A 22,080-nucleotide genomic window follows, 5' to 3' on the forward strand; every position below is an offset into this window, starting at 1 on the left:
AAAAGATATGTAACATTTTTTTTCAGTGCTCATGTAAATATTTGATAGTATTTCAAGTTAATTAAGATAAAAAGTGTTTGGAGACTCCAAATTGTATGAATGTAAGTTTGAATGGTGTGTTTAAATGTGTCCTATGTTAAAGTGTGCCCTACTGGGACAGCCTCATCTCCACAATAACCGTGGATGGAGGTACAAAGTGGAATATTAGAGACGAGGTTGCGATCAAATCAGTCCCCATGGCAAAGACTGTAAGCATATATGAAACATTTCTAATAATCCATCTATCACAGCTATAAGATTGGCTAAAAAGTAACTTTATTTTACAATATGATGATTATTATATTGTGATTTGCAGTGCTGAGTTTCTATTGGTGACGATGGTCACGTGATAACAGTAAGCATTATTACTGTATTATAAGGGAATACTTGGTGTCACTGAAGGCAACATTGAGCGAATACACTTTTCCTGCGTGGCTCGGTGCGTGATACCAGTGACGCCATTGCCCCCCCCCCCCCCCCGGACAGGGGTGGAGAGTGCTCCCCGGGTTGGTGAGTGCACAAGGAGCACAGACAACAGCAGACTACCGAGGGGGCAGGGAGAAAGATTTGACGACTTCACCGCCACTCCCGGACAACCACGCCCCGGGGGAGGGGAGAAGCGGGGTGGCCGCCAGGTGTCTCAACTTCCGCCATGGAAGCGGGAAAGAGCGCGTGAAGGGGGAGTTTTCCGGCAGGTTTCCGTGCAGCGATGAAGTTCGGGAAGAGTATCTGCGTTCTCAACGTCGGGGGGACCCGCTACGCCTTCACCCGCGACGTGATCCGGGATTTCCCACTCCGGCGCGTCAGTCGCCTCCATGCGTGCGCCACGGAGAAGGAGGTCCTGGAGCTGTGCGACGACTACGATCGGGACCGAAACGAGTTCTTCTTCGACCGCCACGCTCAGGCGTTCGTCTTCATCATGCTCTACGTGCGATCCGGAAAACTCCGCTTGCTGCCCGGCGTGTGCGAGCTGTCCTTCTACACCGAGATGCTCTACTGGGGGCTGGAGAGCGCGCACTTGGACTCCTGCTGCCAGAAGCGCCTGGACGACCGGCTTTCCGAGATCGGGCTGGACGGGCTCTCCGAAGAGGACGGAGGCGGGTCTGCGAACGAGACCCAGAGTGTCAGCGATCCAGGGCAGCGAGGGGCGCTCAGCGGGCGCGCCAAGTGGCTGGAGAGGACGCGGAGGGCTTTCGAGGAACCCAACTCTTCCATCGGGGCGCAGCTGCTGGCCTCGGTGTCCGTCATCTTTGTCATCGTGTCCATGGTCATGCTGTGTGCCAGTACTCTGCCGGACTGGGACACGGCCAAGAGGACCACCGTGGAGGAGCACAGGTGAGTGTGAAATTGCTTCAATTGAAAGTCCACCTGCACACACCAAATGAGATCAATAGATCAAATCAGCCTTTCTTATGACATTAAGAACATATTAGCGTGGTTGTATTTTTCAGGCTATTATATTTACTACACAAAATCTGCGCTTGAGTGCCCCAGGTTTTGTGACGTCATCATACGGTTTGCATTCATTATTTGTGCAATTCCAGGCGCAGTATCCAAAAAGGAGCAGGAAAAAAACAAGCTCATTTAGTTCTATACCTTTAGACGTTTTGTTTTGTGACTGACAATCAGTCACAAGCCCGCATAATCGTATGGAACCCGTTCCAAAATTGCAATAGAAATACATTCATAAAGGCGACGCCTCTTAGGTCAATAAAGTCGGTGATAATTTGACAAGCTCAGCTCATTCATGTGGAGTACCCGTACATCTCAGACAGGTCATCAATAGGAAATCCATACTCTGTTATCAATCAGATGCGTACGGATATGATGGTACGGATGGCTTCTCCGCCTAATTGACTGGAAAAGATCCCATTCTGTATTTGTCTCGATCCTGGAGTGTCCAGGCCGCTTTCTTCCATATATGGTGATGCTCAGGCTGGCTGAAGTTGAGCATCTCATCAGGTAAACGTCTCAATGCAGAGTTTAAACTTTGCTTGACAAGGATTCTGTTGATTCAGTTTTTTTTTAACCAGGCCGCTTGTGAAATGCAACCACCGCCTCCCCGTAATTCACTTTTGATTGCTTTTGGTGGCGCTAATCAATAGAGTCATCTCACACTGTGACACTCGTTTCCCCTTTCACCTTGATGACCATTGTGCAATTCTCCTGTCCGTCATGCACGGCGAATGCCTTCCTTCCTTGCGTCACGTAATTATCCAAATGGCTTGTCCAAGTCCTATTGCATATGATGTGTCTCTGTGGCGCTCATTTCCTGTTTACAGCCTGCTTGCGTCTCCTCTGTAGGATAGTCGAGGCTGTTTGCATCGGCTGGTTCACGGCTGAGTGCACCATGCGCTTCCTGGTGGCACGGGACAAGTGGGACTTCCTCCGTCGGCCACTCAACATTATCGACGTGATCGCCATCACACCTTACTACGTCACCATGGCGCTGGCCCGGGCGGGGATGCCGGGCGCTGGGCTCGGGGTGGCGGGCGTCATCCTGCGTGTGCTTCGGATGATGCGAGTCTTCTGGCTCATGAAGCTGGCCCGCCACTTCCTGGGCCTGCAGACGCTGGGGCTGACGCTGCGGCGCTGCTACCGGGAGATGGTGATGTTGATGGTGTTTGTCTGTGTCGCCATGGCGATATACAGCGCCCTGGCACAGCTCCTTGAGCACGGGTTGGATTTGGGCTCGCAGAATCAGGATTACGCCAGCATCCCGGCCGCTGCCTGGTGGGTCATCATCTCCATGACTACTGTGGGGTACGGGGATGTCTACCCTGTGACCGTCGGAGGGCGGGTTCTCGGGGGGATGTGCGTGGTGAGCGGCATCGTCCTGCTCGCCCTGCCCATCACGTTCATCTACCACAGCTTTGTACAGTGCTACCATGAACTCCGACTCCGCTCGGCCAGATACGCTCGCAGCATCTCCATGGAAATGCTCCAGTGACCATTTTATTCCCTTTTGGGACAGTGGCCCCGCCCTTTTTATCCTTTCATTTTTAACACCATTTGAACAGAGGAATGAAAAACACACGAGCAGCGTCACTCTGCATGGTTTCCCCTGTGGACTCTGTTTGCACTGCATCTCTCTGTGTTTGCCCGGCCTTCAGAGTCCTAGCTTGTTCCGGGCTGAGCGTGACCTAGATGTGCTCTCTACTTGTGAACGAGGTGCACAACGACAACGACAGAGGAGTTTGTGTGTGTGTGTGTGTGTGTGTGTGCAGAGAAAAGGCTGAAAGGAAAACTGTACTTTGGGGGGAATCATCTCCATAATCCGCAATCCGTATGTGAGACATCTGTGAATTCTAAAGATATCAAAACACATAAAAAGAGACACCTCATGTCCATTGTTTTTAGCAGATTTTTATGTGTACTAACGAGCTGTCTCTTTGAATGTTTTTAGATTTTACGTTAACCCCCCTCTCAAAAGTGCAGTTTTCCTTGAAGTCGGTGAAATACAGAGGCAGAGGTTGAAGGTGGCCGACATAAACAATAAAGCAGATGGCGTGCGAAGTTGAAGGATAAAATGGATGTGGAATGAGCACAAAGAATAAGTAATGTGTGTCTTCACTCTCCATTTTGTATTTCAGCATCTCCACGGCAACCTCATTCAGCGGCATGCCAATCACAAATAGGCCACGGTCACACACACACACACACGCGGTATTGTCCTGCTGTTATTGGGGGGAAATAGAACGTGGTTGTAGCAATTAAACATGACGAAAGAGAGCACACAAATGAACAACGGCAAAGGTCCTGACATTCCATGAATCACGTTTGCAGGTTAATGAAATGACGTGATCGGTGGAAGAGAAGCATAATCCAAACAAACAAGTTGACACCTCTCCCACACAACAGTCTCTCTCTCTTCTTCTTCTTCCACCTATCGCCTTCTGCCCTCCTCTCGATCAGACATCTTTGTGTGTACACACACACACACACACACACACACATATATATATATATATACATATACATATATATATATATGTTGCCATGTATGTCAATTTTTCATCAAGCAGAGCTGTATGACTTGTAGAGTTGCCACGTTGATATCTTTTGTGTGCCTTCAGTGTGCTTTTCAAGTAGCATCAATGCCACACAAGTGGAATAGAATCAGTATTTTGTCAGCGCTAATGGCTCCTATAGAGCATCACAACAAAGCCTCTTTCATCTGTAGATCGTAACTGATGTATCCAGTGTAGACTTTTAGAATAAAGCAATCGCTGATTGTGCAGGTACGAGTCAGACTTGCCAGTCTTTTGCTGTCAGTCGACAAATCGATGCTTGTGATAAAATAACCATCTGTTTTTCCACGCCCCATTATTCAGGGTGGGCTCACCTGGCATATTGCAGAACTGATGCAGACGTTTCAGGACAGACGGCTTGCCAAAGAACGCGTCATGTGATAATGACATTGTGTTTACACTTCCAGGCCGCCTCCAAGCAATCAGACAGCACTCGGAGGCCAGGAACACCTGAGTCTTTTGGCGAGGTTGATGGCCTGATGGTAGTTACATTTTTGCAGCCATTTTCCAAGCAAATTTGGACGTTCGGTTTTGAAAATTACCAACAACAGCTTTCCTTGGCAAAGATGAACTACTACGTCATTGACGCTGCCTGATGACCATCAGATGAATGTGCAATAAAATAAGCAAACAAAGGGAGAGAAGTGTTTGTTGTGTGTGATTTGATTAATTAAATTAACTGCAGACCCACTGTGCTATTTGATATTCTTGACATGTTTACGTTTGACAATTAATTAAGTCTTTTGGGGGAAATCCAATATTCTAGATCGAAAAGGAGGATTTATTTTATCACAATAAAATAACCTACAATAAAATGTACAGTCGTCCTCGCACCTGTACGGTCTTGTTCCATGTATAGTTTAATGTGTAATACATGTGAGGGACTTGCGTTTCTATATAAATACAGTTAATCTGATTTTGTTTTAAACGTGTACTCGCTTTTACCGCATTGATTCAATGGTCTCTCGGACCACCAATGTTAAGGCAAGCCGGTGTCAGCTGATCATGACGTCACTTTCCCTCGACGCTAGAAGCGAGAGGACCTTTTTCCGGGCGGATTTGTCGAACATCGTACGTCCGCTCGCCCTTTCGCCAAAAATCACAAAATGTATTACAAATTTAGCGGTATCACACAGAAGCTGACGGGGTCTTCTCCGGCGACGGCCTACTCTCCCCAGGTGAGCGCTGAAGACGCCGGGTGGCTTCAAGTTGACGATGACCTTCATGTCGCCGTGCTACTTTACGACCCTGTCTTGTTTTTTTTACGACACATCTTCCACAAACAATCCACGCGGTTTAAGAACCTGCTTTGCTATATTTGTATTTATTGTGCGTATTTGCCTTGAGTTTGAAGTAGTCTAAGATTGGTTAGTTGTACTCGTTGTACTCGTTGATACTGAGGTTATCCCAACCGTGTAATGAAGAAGCTACTGGGGTCATACTGGGTAGTCTTACAGCATTTTTACTGTTTCCATTATAACTAAAGCCTGACTTGAGCATTTGCTGGAAAGGTAATCATCTGTCGGTTAAACTGGCATTTGTGTGATTCTGCAGCCTGTTTTGACATTCAATACTCCCTAGATGTGTCCCTGTGAGAGGTGACCTTTATTCACCTTTAGGGTTAGGGACGTATTCAGTTGTTTGGGGGTATAAGGGAAACGCGCTCAGTGAGGCCTTCCACATTCTTGTACTGCACTGTCAAGTTTTTTGTGTATTTTCCAAAAGGTGAGTCCAGTCGTCTTGCAGTACAATTATCGCTCCCTTGCGATATTGCGTTTTTTAGTAATCTGGTCACTATGTGGCAGTAATGACAAAACATTGAGGTATTACATTAGCTTAACACTGCATGAAGTCAGCCATGGCATGTCTCACATGATAGAATGGGGGGGGGGGGGGTAAAAGGTATCCTCCCATTACATGTGGAAGTGGTAATATTTTGGCTTCATAAGTTTAGAATAAATATGACACTGGTCCTAACTGGTTAGATTGCTAGGTTACTAGCTTGATCCGGAAGTAGAGCCTGGCCAAAAAGAGGTTACTTCAAGATGTCTCTCAGTGGTAAGTAGCTTTAGTGTTTTAGCGTTAGGTTTTCTACTGCATCGGTAACCGAATCTGGCTGCTAATTTTAGAGGGAAATGGCTATTAGCTCCCTGTACACTTGTGCTTTTGTTCCATGACTTACACAAAATAAACGTCTTTTACGGAATAGTGTTGATTCTCACGGCAGTATGGGACAAAGTACGTCCTTGTTGGCGCCATTCTTTTTATTATGTGATCAAAGTAGTACTGAAGCCGTTGTATTTATTTCATTAATTGGAAATGGAACAGTGCTTTTTTTTCAACGATGAAGAAAGAATTCAAGGTTGTAATGGTAGCTGATACATCACGGCATACAGTCTCTTTGGTTACTGTGCACAGCGAGATTGTTGGATAACATTAAAGTGCTTGCCTTCCAAAACGAGTTGTATGGTCTATCCTTTGTGTTCAAGTCTGTTAAATGGCGAGACAGAACCATAACGAGAGAGAGATCCACAGTATTTCACTAAATCTGCTCCATTTAAAGGAGGCTGCTCAGGCAATGGCATTTCCTTGGCAATTTCACTGCTGTGTTATTGTGCAATGACAATAAAATAAGTCTATCTATCATGTCAGTTGGGTTTCATGTCATATGTTTGTTCAGTGGCAAGTGGTCTTACCCCCCACGTCTGCACAGCGACACGTTGGCGCTGCTCCTGTACGCATCACAGCTGTGAATGTGCCATATCTTAGCACCTTTGATTTTTTTTGCCCTCGCGCAGTTATTATCACCTTTGCAGGCAGGTCATGTGACTTTGAGATTATTTCCAGAACGCAGCACACGCCCGGCTCGGAGGTGACGAGGCATGCTATTGACGGATGACAGCAGTCGTGTGTAGTGCGGCCTTTGTTGTTGTAGTCAACCAAAACGGGGTTCCCAAATTCAGTTGTTTTGACACCACGACTCGGAATGGTGTGTGTGAGCTTGTGATGCCCCGCCATTTGTAACTCCTACACACTGGTACGCTACCTGTCAGAACAAAGGCTCTGCATCTTGATGTCTACTTTTTTCCCCCACATGGGGAAAACTGGGTTGGGTGGATATGTTTGATATTGCTACCACTTCCGAATAAATGTGGCATTCTGGCTTGTTGGTGTCTATGGGCTCACATTGCGCTTTAATATTCCCACACGAGGGCTGCGGCATTTGCATTTTTTCCCTCCTAATTTCTACTGCATTATCTTGCATTGCTCCTGGTGAGGTTCCACTCTTTTGCTGTGTGTATGCTAGCCAAAAAAATCAGTATGTGGATTGTCTGCTGTGGTGACTCCGAAATTAGGAAAAAGCAGAAAGAAACAAACAAAAAATGTTTTTCATTCATTTTCTACCGCTTATCCTCACGAGGGTCATGGGCGGTGCTGGAGCCTATCCCAGCTGTCTTCGGTCGAGAAGCGGGGTCCACCCTGGACTGGTGGCCAGCCAATCCCAGGGCACATATAGACAAACAACCATTCACACTCACATTCATACCTATGGACAATTTGGAGTGGCCAACTAACCTAGCATGTTTTTGGAATGTGGGAGGAAACCGGCGTACCTGGAGAAAACCCACGCATGCACGGGGAGAACATGCAAACCCACACAGAGATGGCCGAGGGTGGGATTGAACTCAGGTCTCCTTGCTGTGAGGTCTGCACGCTAACCACTCGGCCGTCGTGCAGGAACTGGCAAATCTTGAAGTAAAATTGATTGAATGTAGAAATACGACAGCTTCTACTTGGACATCGAGTAGCAAGCAGCTGTTAACGCAGATGGAGCTCCACGTCACTCGCTGCCGCATGGGCCACCAGAGTAGGTTGGACTGCCAGATGTGCCTAAAGCACTTGGTGTGTGCCTCGCACCCTGCCACTTCCACATGACTGTATTATGATTGGTAGCAGGGATACTGTAGATAGAGTACAGTCTGATTGGCTTCTGGCTGCCCTGTGCCCACGTACATTGAATTCCCCCTTGCTTTCACACCATCTGCTTCCACACGCTCTTAACAAGGTCACCCCCCGAGTGGCCCCCCGAGTGACTTCCAATCTGGAAGTGGAGGGAAATTGGAATGGTTTTCTTATTGTACTTTTTCTTTGCAGGGTCTGAGGCCAAGTGTACCAACAGAATCCCCTTCCATGATCTTTGCCACACCCACCAAGGTGGTGTCAGAGAGCGGGGCCATGGCGGAGTACATGGGTGCTAACAAGGTGCCTGACTTCCAGCGAATATTCCAGGTCAGTTCTTATTGAGCCCCCCCATTTTTTTTCCTTCCATGAATCAATCGCAAGCATGCACGTGGGGTGCACGTGCACAGCGATCAATAACACAAATAGTAATGATGCTATTGACGCCTGTGGGGCTTTGTTTTGGCCTTCGGATTTCAACCACTTTCTTTTGTTATCAAGCCAACTCGACACATTTCACACATTTCTTGTGTGTTTATGTTGGAAATGTTCCTCCCCTTCCAGACATCAGACGGCATCCCCGTTCACATGAAGCGCGGCGTTCCCGACAAGCTTCTGTACCGCACCACCATGGCTCTGACCGTGGGAGGCGTTCTCTACTGCCTGGTGGCCCTCTACATGGCGGCCCAGCCCAAAAACAAGTGACCCCTACCAAAGCAGGACTGACCCATCCTACCTTGACACTTTCATTAGCAGTCATGTTTCCACCAAGCGGCCCAGTACGCCCAATTCAGCTTCCTGTGGTGAGGGTCTGAACCACAGTTACAGACAGTGATCATTTATTCACACGTATGTTGCAGCCAGTGTTGTAATAATAATTTTAACGCAGAGTTGGATCAAGCTGCTGGACTCATGACCCTTCAAAGCAGCTACTGCTGGAGGTTAGCTACAGCCACAACTAATTCCTCGTTTTAACACGGACAATGAAGATCAGAAGTAAACAAACATGGAGGCCATTTTGATTTCTTTCTCACAAACAGAACCTTGCCACAGTGAGCCAAACTGTACTGCTTGGTGGAAAGGGTTTACCTTGACATGCTGACACCCAGCGTTTAGCTCCGCCCTCTGTGAAACCTCTTGGAACGCTCAATAATAAAAAATGATCACAATATTGCCGCCTTTTCTATAGAAAATGTAATGATTGAATAAATGCTATGTGAGACCAGGGACAGTGGTTACGTATGTGTGATGTGGGACTAAAGGGCTGTGCCTTCTGCTGCATAAGAGCATCCTCATGCACTATTTAAGATGTTGGAGGATGACAGGATGCTGGCACAAGGTTGTTATGTCCGACACTTTTTTTCCCTCACTCTCTTGCTTATTCTCATATATCAACCAACCCATGCGATCAGCCTCGATGTTTCATGCCGTATTGATCATGCTTTGGTGTCGTAATATCACATGATGTCGCTCTGAAACAACACGTAGTCTCTGTGGAGCTATTAGAGTCTCCTAAGTAAACTCACAAATATCACCTCATATTACTTTATGGCATATTCTAGCTAATCTAAACTCATAGTTTGTATTAAGAAGCTTTGTTTATACTACAGGAGGAATTGGGAGAGTTATGTGTGTAATCAAATACTGTCATTGATCATTCTCTCATGCGCCAAAATCTAAATGAATGACAGCCAAATAAAAAAAAAAAAAGGAGTCATCAGTTACAGCGGCAGTCCAATAAATGAGTCTGGGGCAGGGAGTTACTAATAAAGGGCTTTTTAATTGGATCTTAATATCAACATTGCTCAGACGTGCCGAGCAGATGAATATAGCCTGTAGCTGGCGTCCTTTACCAAGAACACAAAATGCAAAGGTCTTTAAGTCCTCTCTGTCACGGCACATGTTCACGGTCGCACTTTCCGTTTGTCTTGTGTCAAGTCTCACCCATCCTCCATTTGAGGGATCTCTCACAACATGCTGTCTCCTCTCAGCAGTTGGAGTGTTGCGGCACTGAGTGGTAAACATGTTGTCGTACAGCTCTCCTGGTGAGCCATGACAAAGGGGGCCATTGTTAGCACTCGAGTGTTCCGTTGTGATGCAAGGCAGTTGATGATGATGATGATGGCAAGCCTCTCAACAATTCCATTGAGAAACATGACCATTGTTTTTGTCCCTGGGAGATCAAAGACGTATATATCTTGTCAGGGCTCGTGCTATGCCGTAGAAAGTAAACTTGTACACCTCCTATAGCAGTATAGATTTACTATCCACTGAAAATAATACCATTGTCAAGTGAGTAGCAAGATAATTGTGTCTACAGTCAAGAATGCTTTGAAGAATTGCTTTGGCTGCATGAGTGCTGCTGGCACTGGGGAGCTGTGGTTCCTGGAGGGGAAACATGGATTCTGTTGAATGGTTAGACTGTGTTTCGTGGTTATCCTATAAATTGAGAACTTTGTTTTTGACTCTCTCCATTTTGCAGCTTCACTCCATGATGATTTATCAAAACTATATTTACTCATAAATCATGCTGTCATGTGGTTCAGTGTGAACTATTACTATTAGCATTTTCAAGCTTAAAAATGAATCAATCAAATAAAAAAGAAATATAAGGTATAAGTTATATTATAGTATAGTACCAGTGTAGTATTCTACACTGGTTAGTAGGTGTCAGTAATGCTTCTGTAAAGCTGGGTAAGACACACAGGCAGACCTGACCGCCTGAACAACAGCCTTGTATTGCAGGTTTGAATGACCTCACAACAGGCACAACAATCCCGTCACTTCTTCTCCCCCCCCCGTAACTTCCTGAAAGCAACACACACAAGTCTTGTTTATGTCTTAAATGGCTGATTGTCTCTAATGTCTACTACATAAGCTACGAATGGTTCTAATAATGTCAAAAAAAACATTCAGAAAGCCGTAAACAGGTTTTCTGTGATGTAATAGTCAATATTCCATCTATAAATGGTAATAATTCAATTACAGTACAATGTGCTCAATATCGGCCACACTTGTCCAAAACAACATCAGCAGAGTCAAGTGTCCTCTGCACGTAGCCACACGCACATTCAAGACTGAAAAGCACTATCATTGAGATAGAAACCTTGCTAGTGCTTTGTACTTGGTGTTTTATTAGTGCCAGTCCTGTGCACAGCGTGAATGACGTTAGTTTTGTCACCCCTGGTCTCAACAAAGAGGTCACCATCTTCACATCCCCTGCATAAATCAAAGCCACGGCCGCCCCCGTTGCAGGAAGGAAGCGAGGCAAGCAGAGACAAATGGCCTCTACGTACTCGCCTCAGCCAGAGCAGCCCTGGAACAAATAATGAATAAATAAAGTTGAATGAGGGGAACTGACATGCAAACTGACTCTACGAGTGCGAGTAGGTTGAGGCACTGCAGTCACCTGTCCACAAATCCATCACCGGTGCCATGCATCATGAGACGGCTCTCCTAAAAATACATGACTTCTCGGGCTCTGGCCTTTGTGGTAAAGATGACGCAGAGGTGGAAATAGCAAACGGATGGAGAGCGAGGCTAATGGCGGTAGCAGCGTGAGGTCAGATTGGATTTTGCCTGACACATGAGGGGGGCGCTGATTTGCTGGGGACGTTTTGAGTACTCCCCTGCTTCCGGGAACATTTTGATCAATCTTTCATCCAGCAACAACCTTACTGAGGAGTTCAAACAGAGGTCAAAAGGGATTTGGCCCGTTTGCACACCAATCTAAGCACAAAACCCACCAGTGGAAAACGGTTTTGGGTGGTGTAAAAAGGAGGTGGGGCATTTATGATCTTAAAATGAAAGCAAATCAATATGGTGGCCTGAGATTGTTCGTTTAAAGAGGAGGTAATGACAAGCCACATATGCGGTGTATTGATTATGCATCACCCTGTTAAATGTTTAAATTGGCACCCAATCATAACACTGAATGGGGTTGGCTTTCTTTGCAGGTTCATTTTCAGGTTTTTTCTAGTGTGCTCAGGTGATGGTGCAACTACGCCCTCTTGCGGGATTAAGCAGCTACGACTCAAAGTCATGTTTTATTCCAGTAAAAAAAAGATCATTCCTCATATGTACTGTACAAAATTATTGCTCATGTTGTTGACTTATTACAGCAGGGGTGTCCAAAGTGCCATTTTCGGTTTCCAGCTTTTTTTTAAATTAAAAAAAACAAAGAATCATGAATTCATTATCATGTGATACAGTATATAATTAAATAGTACACTCAAATGCTTCGTCACCTACTATGCAAAGCTAATATGAGATAGCTCGGCATATATTGATCAACATTGGATCCGCAGCCTTCTATTTTTCTGGAAAGCATTTGGACACCCCTGTATGACAGTGGCCCTTATCATCGGAATTAAATGTTCCAAATAAATAACAAGAAAACAACCGTGCCCATCTATTTACACTTGTAAGTGAGCTGCTTGCGATGGTAGTGGATCCACGCCGGCGCCACCGCCAAACCCGACAGGTAGCCCAACATGGCGCCCAGGCTGCAGGAAACTGGCCAAACCTGTACAAAACCATTTGTTAAAAACAGTTTTCATAATCTGCTACCATAATATTTGGTCTGCAATGGACTGACCTGCCAAGGCTTGTCCCAGTCGAGAGGAATCGGGAAGGCTCCCACCCAGGCCCCCACCACCGTAAAGGCCACGGTGATCTGGAGACAGGTGTCCCACACGGACATGGCTCTGGAAGCAACAAGACCGGGTTTTGAACCAGCAATTCAATAGAAGGGAGGCTTTTGAGACTCACCCGTGGCGACTAAACACTCGAATCCAAGCCTGGACGTTTGGGCCAAGGACGCACAGACACCTCAGGGTAGTGAGAGAGGACAGGAGCACAGCCAGGGAGAAGGTCTCCAAGGCGGATCTGAGAAATAAGACAAACTGCGTCAGTGCAGCACACGGAAATAAAGAAATACAGTTAAAGTGACGTCATCGGTGCTACAGGTGCTTCCATTCCTGCACAACATTGAAGACACTCACTCCATCAGTGGAGCGCCGTAGAGAACCACCACAGTGTGAAAGAACAAGCAGGACAGGAAGAAGTACAAGCAGGAACGGAACAACCTGGACAGCTGCACAAAGGAAAAACAGATCGATAAAATCAACAATAACCAAGCGTTTAAGCTCCACCTATCCGTGGATCCTGACCTTGTATCCCAGCGTGTGCTTCTTGGTCGGTGGGGAGATGCCGATCAGCCAGAAGATGACGACACTGACCAAGGTGACAGCTCCGGACACCAAGTAGAGCCACAGAAGGTGGGTTCCGTACACCGAGAAACCCGGAACGACGGCGACGGGCACCACGGTCGCCACAAACACCGAGGCGGCGATGATGGCGTGGGCGCTCGCCATCGCTCGGATCTCATGGTCCCACATGGCAGTGAGTGTCAATGGCAGGGGAACAATACAAAAGTACAATAAAGTGAAATTAAGCCGCTGAAATAACAAAACAACGAATGAACAGCGTTACAACGTCCATCGATGGGTCGACTTGACTTCCGTAAAAATGGAGTCCGGCATACTTCCGTTTGAATTTCACAATTACACACACACAAGTCCGACGTTGAAAGAAAGCAAAGCAAACACAGATGCCAATATGTATCAGACTAAATTACTCATTACAACGAACACAACAAAATACAACATGTTTGAACGATGATTTAAAAAGTCAAACTAAAACCAAAAGCGGGTGCTTTTATTGCGTACGGTTGAGCGACTTGGTTGTCAGCCAATCAAATCCCGTCACCTTGACACGATTCGATGAGTATACGTCATCAAGAACCGGAAGTTTACAAACCATAGCACTCAAGCTAGCGTCAAGAGTAGGCCTTCACCAGTTGTGATATAAATTCCCACAATTTGAAGCAAATACCACGGAAAAACAAGAGGGAAACATGGTCTGTGAGAAGTGTAAGTCTACGACACAGACAGACTATTGTCTTATTCGTATTCGCGAATGCTGTCTGCTATCTTTAACAATGAACTAAGTTCACCTCATCGGCTCAGTACATTACATTGTGTGTTTATCACAGCGCATCTGTTTCTCTTGTGTTTCGTGACAGGTGAGAAGAAGCTTGGGAGAGTCATCACCCCTGACACTTGGAAGGACGGGGCACGGAACACGATTGGTAATCAGTGACTGAATTGCACGTCGTTTTTGTCATTATGCTTGAAGCGCTCTCGTATATTTAAAGGTGCGTTCACACTTGACACTTTCGTCCGTTTGGTCTGGTAGAACTGCTCGTTTGGTCAAGTGTGAACACAGTCCAGGACGAAAAGGACCGGCCCAAAGCTGCCGCATTGCTAATACGCAGGCTGTGGGATCACTGCAGGGACACAAGATGGCTCAGGCCTGCATAGCATGCTAGTAGGCTAACCAGTTAGCCTCCAATTAATTCATTCTAAACTTAAAGGTTTTAAAATAGCATGGGCAAGAAAGACAAAATGAGAAGCCAAAAACTTGCCACTTCCACACGGTATAGGAGGAGAACAATGAACTGTTCTGCTGGTATTGGTACTTGTCTTGTTTATTTACCAGCCACCTTTTAAGTGTTAAGATGCGGTGTGACGATTTTAGTGTCATTTGTAAAATGACACTGCGAGTCAGTGTATTATATTGAGTGATGATCTCCTGCGATTTCCAATGGGTTAACAAGCTCATGTTTGGCTCCTGTCAAATATAGGGCTGCCTGGTCCTCACAGACTTGTGCACGCCACAGTATGGCATTTTACCACATGAACATGTGCGACTTATAGTCCACTGTAGCTTATGTATGTGCAAATCAGTTTTTCTGCCCAAATTGAGACCAATAAACCGAGGAAACAATTTTTTCCGTGACTATAGAGTGAGGGTGCGATATTTGGCAATGTAGCAAGGGGCGACTGTAATGCAATGTTACCGTGAAGTCACTGACTCGACTCTTTTTTTCTTTATTTCAGAGAGTGGCGGTCGCAAGCGGAACGAAAACAAGTTGCTAACTTCTAAGAAAGCCAGGTGAGTCTCACATTAATACGAGGGGTATCAAAATCTATTTAGCTGGAGGCCGCTGGAGGGAGAGTCCGGGTGAGGCTGGGCCGCGTCACGTACTCACTGCGATCCAAGTGTTTCAAACCAGAGGACTAACTTGTCAACAAACACCACCACATTTTAATACTTATGTACTTGGCATATCCTGTTATTCCTTGCAGTCAGAACTGGGCTTCCGTGTGTTGCCAGAAATCATTGCCGCCATTGAGCGGCGCCATTAATGCCATGCTTTTGTGGGTTTACTATTACTTGCATCACAAAATGTGGAGATGCGACGTCTAAGTTGTACAAACTGTTTACTCTCCACTGAACAGCATTTTGCTGCTTTGCGGCTATGGGTTTTTTTGTTTTTGCTGAAATATTTATTCTGTTGTGATTAATTATTCACAGTTATTTATTTATAGATTTTATTTGTAGACTTGCATTTTATTTATTCATGTGGAAAGATTTTTTTTAATTCAAATACATTTGTTCCACTTTTGTCATGTTATATGGTTTAAAATATGTTAGACCGTTTTTGCCACTGGAAAGAAAAGTTCAGTCATAATTATGAGACAAAAAGTCATAACTTTGAGATTAAAAAGTCAAAATTATGAGACAAAAAAGGATTAATTAAAAAAATGAAAATTATGAGATTAAAAGTCATAATTATGTGTCACATGCACAGCTTGTATCTCATAATTTCAACTTTCTTATCTCATAATTGACCTTTTATTATTATTTTGACTTTTTGTATCATAGTTATGACTTTTTATCTCGTAATTTGACTTATGTTATTATTTTGACTTTTTGTATCATAGTTATGACTTTTTATCTCATAATTTTGACTTTTTATCTCATAATTTGACTTATGTTATTATTTTGACTTTTTGTATCATAGTTATGACTTTTTATCTCATAATTTTGACTTTTTATCTCATAATTTGACTTATGTTATTATTTCGACTTTTTGTCTGGTTTTTGCTCTTTTTGTCATCATTACTCATATCTCATAATTTCTACTTTGTCCTCCACAAACGTAGTTGTTGAGAGGACAACTACATTTTGGACTAATTTTGACTTTCTCATCTCATTATTTTGACTCTCTTGTCTCAAAATTTTAACTCTTTTAGCTCATAATTTTGACTTTTTGTCTGATCATTTTGACATACCATTGGATAACAAGCTTCCATATTTTGACTGGACATTATTCCCTTTTTAATGAGGATTTTGCTAAATGACACATTTGAAATACCTTGAAACCGTCAAACTGTAATACTTTTGCCCAAATTTCTCATACCGTCGGAATGTCAGCATCTATTGTGGTACTTTGAGTTGACAAGGTCGTTGCGGTCATTCCGCAGCATTAAGGCCTGATTCACCACGAAAGAAGGAACGCTACTAAACCAACACATAGAAAGGGCGGTGGAGGACAACATGCAACAACTGCATTAATGTCAGCAACAAAAAACAGAAATACATTATTGTGTGAAGAAGAGGCAGATGTAGCTGTTTTGGTGAGGTCGCACTCCGGTTCTCTGAAGTCAAGTCGGAGGACACAAAAGATGGCATATTTGTCTGTTTGAATCCACATGGGAGTCACACACACTGAAATCTTTATTTGATCGGAAACAGCGCTACGGTTGCAAATGTCAGTCTGTCCTCCATCAAACACATTCCATCTTGTTCCATCTCGGATGAGTTAAGAGCCGCAATCCGTCTCGCTTTCAGGTTTGACCCGTACGGCAAGGCAGGCTTTGCCACGTGCAGGATCTGCAAGAGCTCCGTCCATCAGTCTGGATCCCACTATTGCCAAGGCTGCGCCTACAAGAAAGGTTGGCCCTGTGAACTCGTGTTGCCCGACTCGCTAGTATTAGTATTTTGTTGTATTTTTTAGCGGAATAGAGGCTTTTCCTTTCATGTGTGTTCTTTGTGTCGCCTCTGGAAGCGTCGCTTTGGTCGTAGTGAATTACACGCGTTTTCCCACTTGTGGAAATGACTTTAAAACCACTACCATTTTCCCCTCTTTCCATCTTTTAAAGGATAAATGCTACCTTTTGTCAGTACACAGGGAATCATGCTGACCACGGATGCTCCGCTCAATCAACCACCCATTAGCATCACCTGATCACGTGATTGGCATATGGAAATCAATGCGGTTCAAAGGTCGTGACAAACATGTCTGCTGTTTCGCGCCAGGTTGCCAACACCCGTATTAAGCCCACGAAGACGCGCTTTGTCCCGTATTGCCGCGAGAATGAAAAGTGTCTGTAAAACCTCAAAGGCTTTGGTCTGACAGTTTGCCGCAGGCTGCGCCAATCGATGCCGGTGTGCGCGTTTGATCGCTGTATTGTCTTTCAGCTTTTCTGGCCGAGCCGCCACTGGCGACAGCGAGCTAGCTAACTAGAGTTAGCTGCAAATGTGACTTTTTAACACTGTGACATTAAAAAAATGCAGTTAGTTGGGAGCCTGTTTTTGTCCCTTATGACAAATGAGCACTAAATTGAATAATATTGGTGTGGGCTCCTCCAAAGGCAAGATAAACTTCTCAAGGCTTCAAAAGGTTGTCCAGAATAGCTGATGAAAAGGCTATAGATTTGGTGATGGCGATTAGTAACGATAATGGTTATTATCTTTGCTAACTACGAGACTCCGCATAACTACAAAGTCATATTGGCTCCAAGTCCCAACCTTTTTCTTCTTGCAAAGGAAGAGGGGGGAATTGTCAACTGATGCTGTGGTCACGCTAGCTAGCAACACCAATGGCGTGAGTGTGCGTGGGCGTGTCCGTGCCAACATCAATGCTAGCTTGAGTGTATACTCGACAAAGGCCGAACTGTCTCCAAAGATATCAACTGATGATAATGAAATAATTTATTTGCCTCGTTTACTACTCACATGTTAATTTCTCCCCCCCCCAGGAATCTGCGCAATGTGTGGCAAGAAAGTTCTGGACACCACAAACTACAAGCAGACGTCAGTGTGACGATGACGCTGTGACGTCGGTGTGTCATGTGACACAACAATGTATTATTGAGAGAAAGCAGGGTGGTCTTGTGGTCTTGTTACATGATGGAATTGATCTATTAGGATGAAAGAGACCACACCTCCTGTTTACTGTTTACTCTTTACTTCAGCCTTTCCGTTTTCATGCTTTGTCTTTTCGTGTGTGTATGACGTTTTGGAGTAAAATGAAACATTCATTCTAAAAAAATGGAAGGCTTATTATTATACAGAAACAACCAAAGCCTGGTGCCCCTTTGAGCAATAAATTCACTATGGCCACTGTGTTACATCACAACACGCCCAAGTAGACTGCAGGGGAATATCATGAGTACCGTATTTCCTCTAGTAGCGCCCCAGGGCGTTTGTTTGTCATGCTAACTTTGCTGTCCATAGCTTGGTCGGTGGGGTAGTTTGCACTCGCTGCACAGCCGTGAGATCGTGCTTTTGTGCAGTGGAACCTCTTTCTGGGTGTCTGGATTTACTGGTTTCCTGTTTCCGTTTTTGTCTGACCTGTTTGGAGGACAAAATGAAAGGTGTATCGCAGTTAACTGGTTCCAAGTCTGACTGGTCCCTTCTTTATTAATGGATAGTTTTGTAGTTAAAGCATAGAAAACCTATTTATGACCTTCTAAATATGTTTTTTATTGTCTTATTAGACCCCTCTAGACATGAACTAACACCCTAAAGAGGATAAGGGGCATAGAAAATGGATGGATGGAAGATGTGTTATCTGCAATTGGCCGGCGACCACTCCAGGGTGTACTGGGATAGGCTCCAGCATCCCCGCCACCCTAAAGAGGATAAGCGGCATAGAAAATGGATGGGCCAGCGACCAGGCTCCAGCATGCCCTACAGAGGATAAACGATATAGAAGATGGATGGACATATTAGACATAGCTAAGAGATTTAGCATTGACATTGTACTTCCTGTGTTGGCTATTGTCTCATCCTTGGAACATTCCCAACGCTTATATTTTGAAAAGCCGTGATAGAGTGAAGCTGTGAAATTCGAACTGCGACATGGCGAGGGATGACTGTAGATCAGAACATACACTGTACCCCAAATCCTATCTTATTTGAACATCTAGTAAGGAAATGTCACCACTTTCATTTGTATGCTTTTTATTTCAGTAAACACGGTTCAAAATACGTACAGGCTACTAAAAGCAAAATGTCATTGCAGCCATCTTATTTCCTCATCCTACTCCAATGGACAGACAGAAATAATGTGTATATTACAAATGTCCTATGTTACAAAGATGTGGAGCATTCCATGTAATTAATGCAAGTCAAAATAGAGCAGTAATAATATAATAATAATAATAAAAGTCATGACGTGATGAAAGCTTTGAGTAGTAGCACTTTGCAAAAGCACCAATGGCGTTCCCGTTCGGGCAGTAAAAGTCTAAAGAAATTGTCGAGTGTTCACAGTGAATTGATGTCAGCCGCAGCGCTGACGTCTTTCAAGCTTTGGTGTCTGTGCTTCTTGTTTTGGGCGTCAAGACCATCCCGGCCGGCTCAGTGTTTGGAAAGGGTTAGGAACTCCTCCCTGGTTTTGGGGTCTTCCAAGTAGACGCCCAGCATGGAGCTGGTCACCGTGCGGCTGTTCATCTTCTGCACGCCGCGCATCACCATGCACATGTGCCTGCAGGCACAAAGAGAAGATTAGACGGGTCATTCAGCCGTTAAAACGACAGTCTGTGTGCTTACGCTGCCTCGATAACCACAGCGACGCCTTTTGGCTGCAGGGCCTCCGATATGCCCATGGCGATCTGCTTGGTGAGACGCTCTTGAACTGCCGGGAGGACAAAGGAATACTCAGCACACCTGAACGGCACGGACACACGAAGAAAATGTCAGGGGGGAACTCACCTTGAAGCCTCCGACTGAAGATCTCCACAATCCTGCACAGAGAAGAAAATGTTTCAACGTTTTTCCTACTGGGAATCTGTGATGATAAGCAGCGGCTTCCCATGGGATTTTCTCATGGGAGCGGATGGAGTGGTCCATGCAGCCAGCTTAAGACTCAATGTGGTGAAATAACAGAAGAACGCAGCGGGCCGATACTAAGGCCACAACTATCCAGCCAGTGTGTGTGTGTGTGTGTGTGTGTGTGTGTTTAATTACCTCGCCAGCTTGCTCAGTCCCACCACTTTTTTATTGGGAATGTATCCGATGTGGACCTGGAAAGAAGAGACAGAGATGTCAAAAAGTAGAATAAAAAGAAGCTAAAAACATCTGTAGGAGGCACCCACTTTGCCAAAGAAGGGCACCAGGTGATGCTCGCACAGAGAGAACATGTCGATGCCCTTCACGATCACCATCTCGTCGTGGTCCTCGTCGAATATGGCGTCGTTCAGGACATCTGAAGGGAGTCCAACATTGGGTAAGTTAGCGCTGTTTCAACATGCGTAACCACATGCGCTTGTCAAACATGTTCTAGGAAAATAGATGCAGAGTGACATCCGTAGCGTGAGCTTATTCTGCCCTGCAGGTCAGGATGAAAGCGAGAGCCTGTTAGATGTTACTGCAGTCATAAATGGCTTGCACACGCTGTTTGCTTTCAAACACGGCCTCCATGCATAATCCGATGAACTACAACGGAAATATCAAATCTACATTTTCAATGTTGACAGCAAAATAAGTGAATAGCAAAATGTTGTGGAAAGTTGATGTTTCAACTTTGAGGTCACGACTCACCGTCCACGGTCTCATGGTAGCCCTTGGTGAAGAACTGCATGGCCTTAGCGGCCCTCAGGGGCGTGCGCAGCAGGCCCTGGCGGTCCGCGTCCTCCCCCAGCTCCCGCAGGATGCTGGTGTAGGCGGCTTCCAGGGCGGGCAGCCGGCTCTTGTCCTCGGCGTCCTTGCGGGAGGTCTCGTGCTGCCGGTGCACGGCGGACTTTTTGGCGTCGATGATGAGCTCGGAGAAGCCGTTGTTGCAGTGGAACTCCTCCACGACGTCGTTGCAGTGGCCGTTCATGATGGATGGATGATGGATGATGACGAATGATGATGAATGATGATGAATGATGATGGATGATGATGGATGATGATGGATGATGATGGAGGAGAAAAGCGCACGACTGGTCCTCGGGCTGCCGGTTCGCCTCTTCTGCATGTCTCTGGCGGCCACTTTTTAAAAGCCAGCCGATTTGCCAAGGTGCACCCACGCAGGGACACACCCACCCGAGTCACATCCGTCACGCCACCCAAATACGTCCGCATTCCCATCACCGCGGAACCCCCGCCCTCACTCGACACTCAGTGTGTCCTGGTCGTCCTCCATGATTGATTAGTGTTGATTACGTTGCCCGATTCCTTCCGGGGTGGGATTGGCTGGCCTCCAGTCCAGGGTGGACCCCGCCTCTCGCCCCAAGACAGCTGGGATAGGCTCCGGCATGCCTACGACGCTAGTGAGTTACATATCCATGTTTATATACCCCCCCCCCCCAGAACTAACTGAAATATCAAAAACGAGTTTTTTTTTCAAGAGTTTTGTGACGTCAATGCAAACCAGACTTCCTTATATGGGCAGCAGATTGCCAGCAAAAGTAAATGTGGACCCATATATCCGGAAGTCTTTGTGGCCAATCACAACAGAGTGGGCGTGCCTGGAGGCGGTAAGAAGAAACCTTGCACAGAAAGAGGTGCAGAATCTGGAAGACCTGGAAAGCACAATAGGTCCCCTATAATGTTTAGCATCTTCTAAGTGGTTAGCATGTTGGCCAGATAGGGAAGACCTGGGTTCGATTCTCCGCTTGGCCATCTCTGTGTTGAGTGTGCATGTTCCTTTCTCCGGGTACTCCGCTTTCCTCCCCCATTCCAAAAACATGCTAAGTTAATCCACCCCCCCCCCCCCCCAAATTGTCCATAGGTATGAATGTGAGTGTGAATGGTTGTTTGTCTATATGTGCCCTGGGATTGGCTGGCCACCAGTCCAGGGTGTATGAATGAATGAATAAAATACTAGTACAAATCCATAGAGTATTTGTATATAGACTATACCTAAATGTAC

General features: G+C 45.5%; 5 protein-coding genes across 5 annotated transcripts; 3 read left to right on the forward strand and 2 right to left on the reverse strand.

The window, feature by feature from the left end:
* Positions 1 to 490: 490 nt before the first annotated feature.
* kcng3 (potassium voltage-gated channel, subfamily G, member 3) lies at positions 491 to 4,830 on the forward strand. The gene is made up of 2 exons (XM_058061770.2): positions 491 to 1,374; positions 2,344 to 4,830. The coding sequence occupies exons 1-2, from the start codon at positions 749 to 751 to the stop codon at positions 2,987 to 2,989; spliced, it is 1,272 nt and encodes a 423-aa protein (XP_057917753.2). The 5' UTR covers positions 491 to 748; the 3' UTR covers positions 2,990 to 4,830.
* Positions 4,831 to 5,080: 250 nt separating this feature from the next.
* On the forward strand, positions 5,081 to 9,167 carry cox7a2l (cytochrome c oxidase subunit 7A2 like). Its single transcript, XM_058061579.2, has 3 exons — positions 5,081 to 5,248; positions 8,226 to 8,360; positions 8,595 to 9,167. Exons 1-3 carry the CDS (start codon positions 5,177 to 5,179, stop codon positions 8,733 to 8,735), a joined length of 348 nt encoding a protein of 115 aa, XP_057917562.1. The 5' UTR covers positions 5,081 to 5,176; the 3' UTR covers positions 8,736 to 9,167.
* A 2,896-nt stretch (positions 9,168 to 12,063) lies between these two features.
* On the reverse strand, positions 12,064 to 13,725 carry pigf (phosphatidylinositol glycan anchor biosynthesis, class F). Its single transcript, XM_058061578.2, has 5 exons — positions 13,202 to 13,725; positions 13,034 to 13,125; positions 12,801 to 12,917; positions 12,628 to 12,736; positions 12,064 to 12,555 (listed from the first exon to the last, which is right to left on the reverse strand). Exons 1-5 carry the CDS (start codon positions 13,427 to 13,429, stop codon positions 12,442 to 12,444), a joined length of 660 nt encoding a protein of 219 aa, XP_057917561.1. The 5' UTR covers positions 13,430 to 13,725; the 3' UTR covers positions 12,064 to 12,441.
* A 73-nt stretch (positions 13,726 to 13,798) lies between these two features.
* cript (cysteine-rich PDZ-binding protein) lies at positions 13,799 to 19,407 on the forward strand. The gene is made up of 5 exons (XM_058061580.2): positions 13,799 to 13,963; positions 14,116 to 14,181; positions 14,993 to 15,047; positions 16,791 to 16,894; positions 17,981 to 19,407. The coding sequence occupies exons 1-5, from the start codon at positions 13,948 to 13,950 to the stop codon at positions 18,043 to 18,045; spliced, it is 306 nt and encodes a 101-aa protein (XP_057917563.1). The 5' UTR covers positions 13,799 to 13,947; the 3' UTR covers positions 18,046 to 19,407.
* On the reverse strand, positions 19,180 to 21,495 carry gch2 (GTP cyclohydrolase 2). Its single transcript, XM_058061577.2, has 6 exons — positions 20,766 to 21,495; positions 20,321 to 20,430; positions 20,193 to 20,248; positions 19,938 to 19,969; positions 19,776 to 19,860; positions 19,180 to 19,710 (listed from the first exon to the last, which is right to left on the reverse strand). The coding sequence occupies exons 1-6, from the start codon at positions 21,181 to 21,183 to the stop codon at positions 19,584 to 19,586; spliced, it is 828 nt and encodes a 275-aa protein (XP_057917560.2). The 5' UTR covers positions 21,184 to 21,495; the 3' UTR covers positions 19,180 to 19,583.
* Positions 21,496 to 22,080: the final 585 nt, after the last annotated feature.

This window comes from Doryrhamphus excisus, unplaced genomic scaffold (assembly GCF_037039965.1).
Source record: "Doryrhamphus excisus strain RoL-2023G ecotype Guam unplaced genomic scaffold, RoL_Dexc_Guam_v1.1 HiC_scaffold_24, whole genome shotgun sequence".
In the NCBI taxonomy this organism is placed as follows: Eukaryota; Metazoa; Chordata; class Actinopteri; order Syngnathiformes; family Syngnathidae; genus Doryrhamphus; species Doryrhamphus excisus.

What these genes read in the sequence shown, in the direction of transcription:
- kcng3 (XM_058061770.2), top strand. Translation starts at nt 749, where the DNA reads ATGAAGTTCGGGAAGAGTATCTGCGTTCTCAACGTCGGGGGGACCCGC. An exon ending in ACCACCGTGGAGGAGCACAG is followed by an intron (nt 1,375 to 2,343) that starts GTGAGTGTGAAA and finishes TCTCCTCTGTAG; the next exon opens with GATAGTCGAGGCTGTTTGCA.
- cox7a2l (XM_058061579.2), top strand. Translation starts at nt 5,177, where the DNA reads ATGTATTACAAATTTAGCGGTATCACACAGAAGCTGACGGGGTCTTCT. An exon ending in CGACGGCCTACTCTCCCCAG is followed by an intron (nt 5,249 to 8,225) that starts GTGAGCGCTGAA and finishes TTTTCTTTGCAG; the next exon opens with GGTCTGAGGCCAAGTGTACC. An exon ending in ACTTCCAGCGAATATTCCAG is followed by an intron (nt 8,361 to 8,594) that starts GTCAGTTCTTAT and finishes CTCCCCTTCCAG; the next exon opens with ACATCAGACGGCATCCCCGT.
- pigf (XM_058061578.2), bottom strand. Translation starts at nt 13,429, where the DNA reads ATGTGGGACCATGAGATCCGAGCGATGGCGAGCGCCCACGCCATCATC. An exon ending in AGCACACGCTGGGATACAAG is followed by an intron (nt 13,126 to 13,201) that starts GTCAGGATCCAC and finishes TCCTTTGTGCAG; the next exon opens with CTGTCCAGGTTGTTCCGTTC. An exon ending in TACGGCGCTCCACTGATGGA is followed by an intron (nt 12,918 to 13,033) that starts GTGAGTGTCTTC and finishes CTTATTTCTCAG; the next exon opens with ATCCGCCTTGGAGACCTTCT.
- cript (XM_058061580.2), top strand. An exon ending in CGGGGCACGGAACACGATTG is followed by an intron (nt 14,182 to 14,992) that starts GTAATCAGTGAC and finishes TCTTTATTTCAG; the next exon opens with AGAGTGGCGGTCGCAAGCGG. An exon ending in AGGCTGCGCCTACAAGAAAG is followed by an intron (nt 16,895 to 17,980) that starts GTTGGCCCTGTG and finishes TCCCCCCCCCAG; the next exon opens with GAATCTGCGCAATGTGTGGC.
- gch2 (XM_058061577.2), bottom strand. Translation starts at nt 21,183, where the DNA reads ATGCAGAAGAGGCGAACCGGCAGCCCGAGGACCAGTCGTGCGCTTTTC. An exon ending in TGGTGCCCTTCTTTGGCAAA is followed by an intron (nt 20,249 to 20,320) that starts GTGGGTGCCTCC and finishes TCTTCTTTCCAG; the next exon opens with GTCCACATCGGATACATTCC. An exon ending in GCTGTGGTTATCGAGGCAGC is followed by an intron (nt 19,711 to 19,775) that starts GTAAGCACACAG and finishes TTGTGCCTGCAG; the next exon opens with GCACATGTGCATGGTGATGC.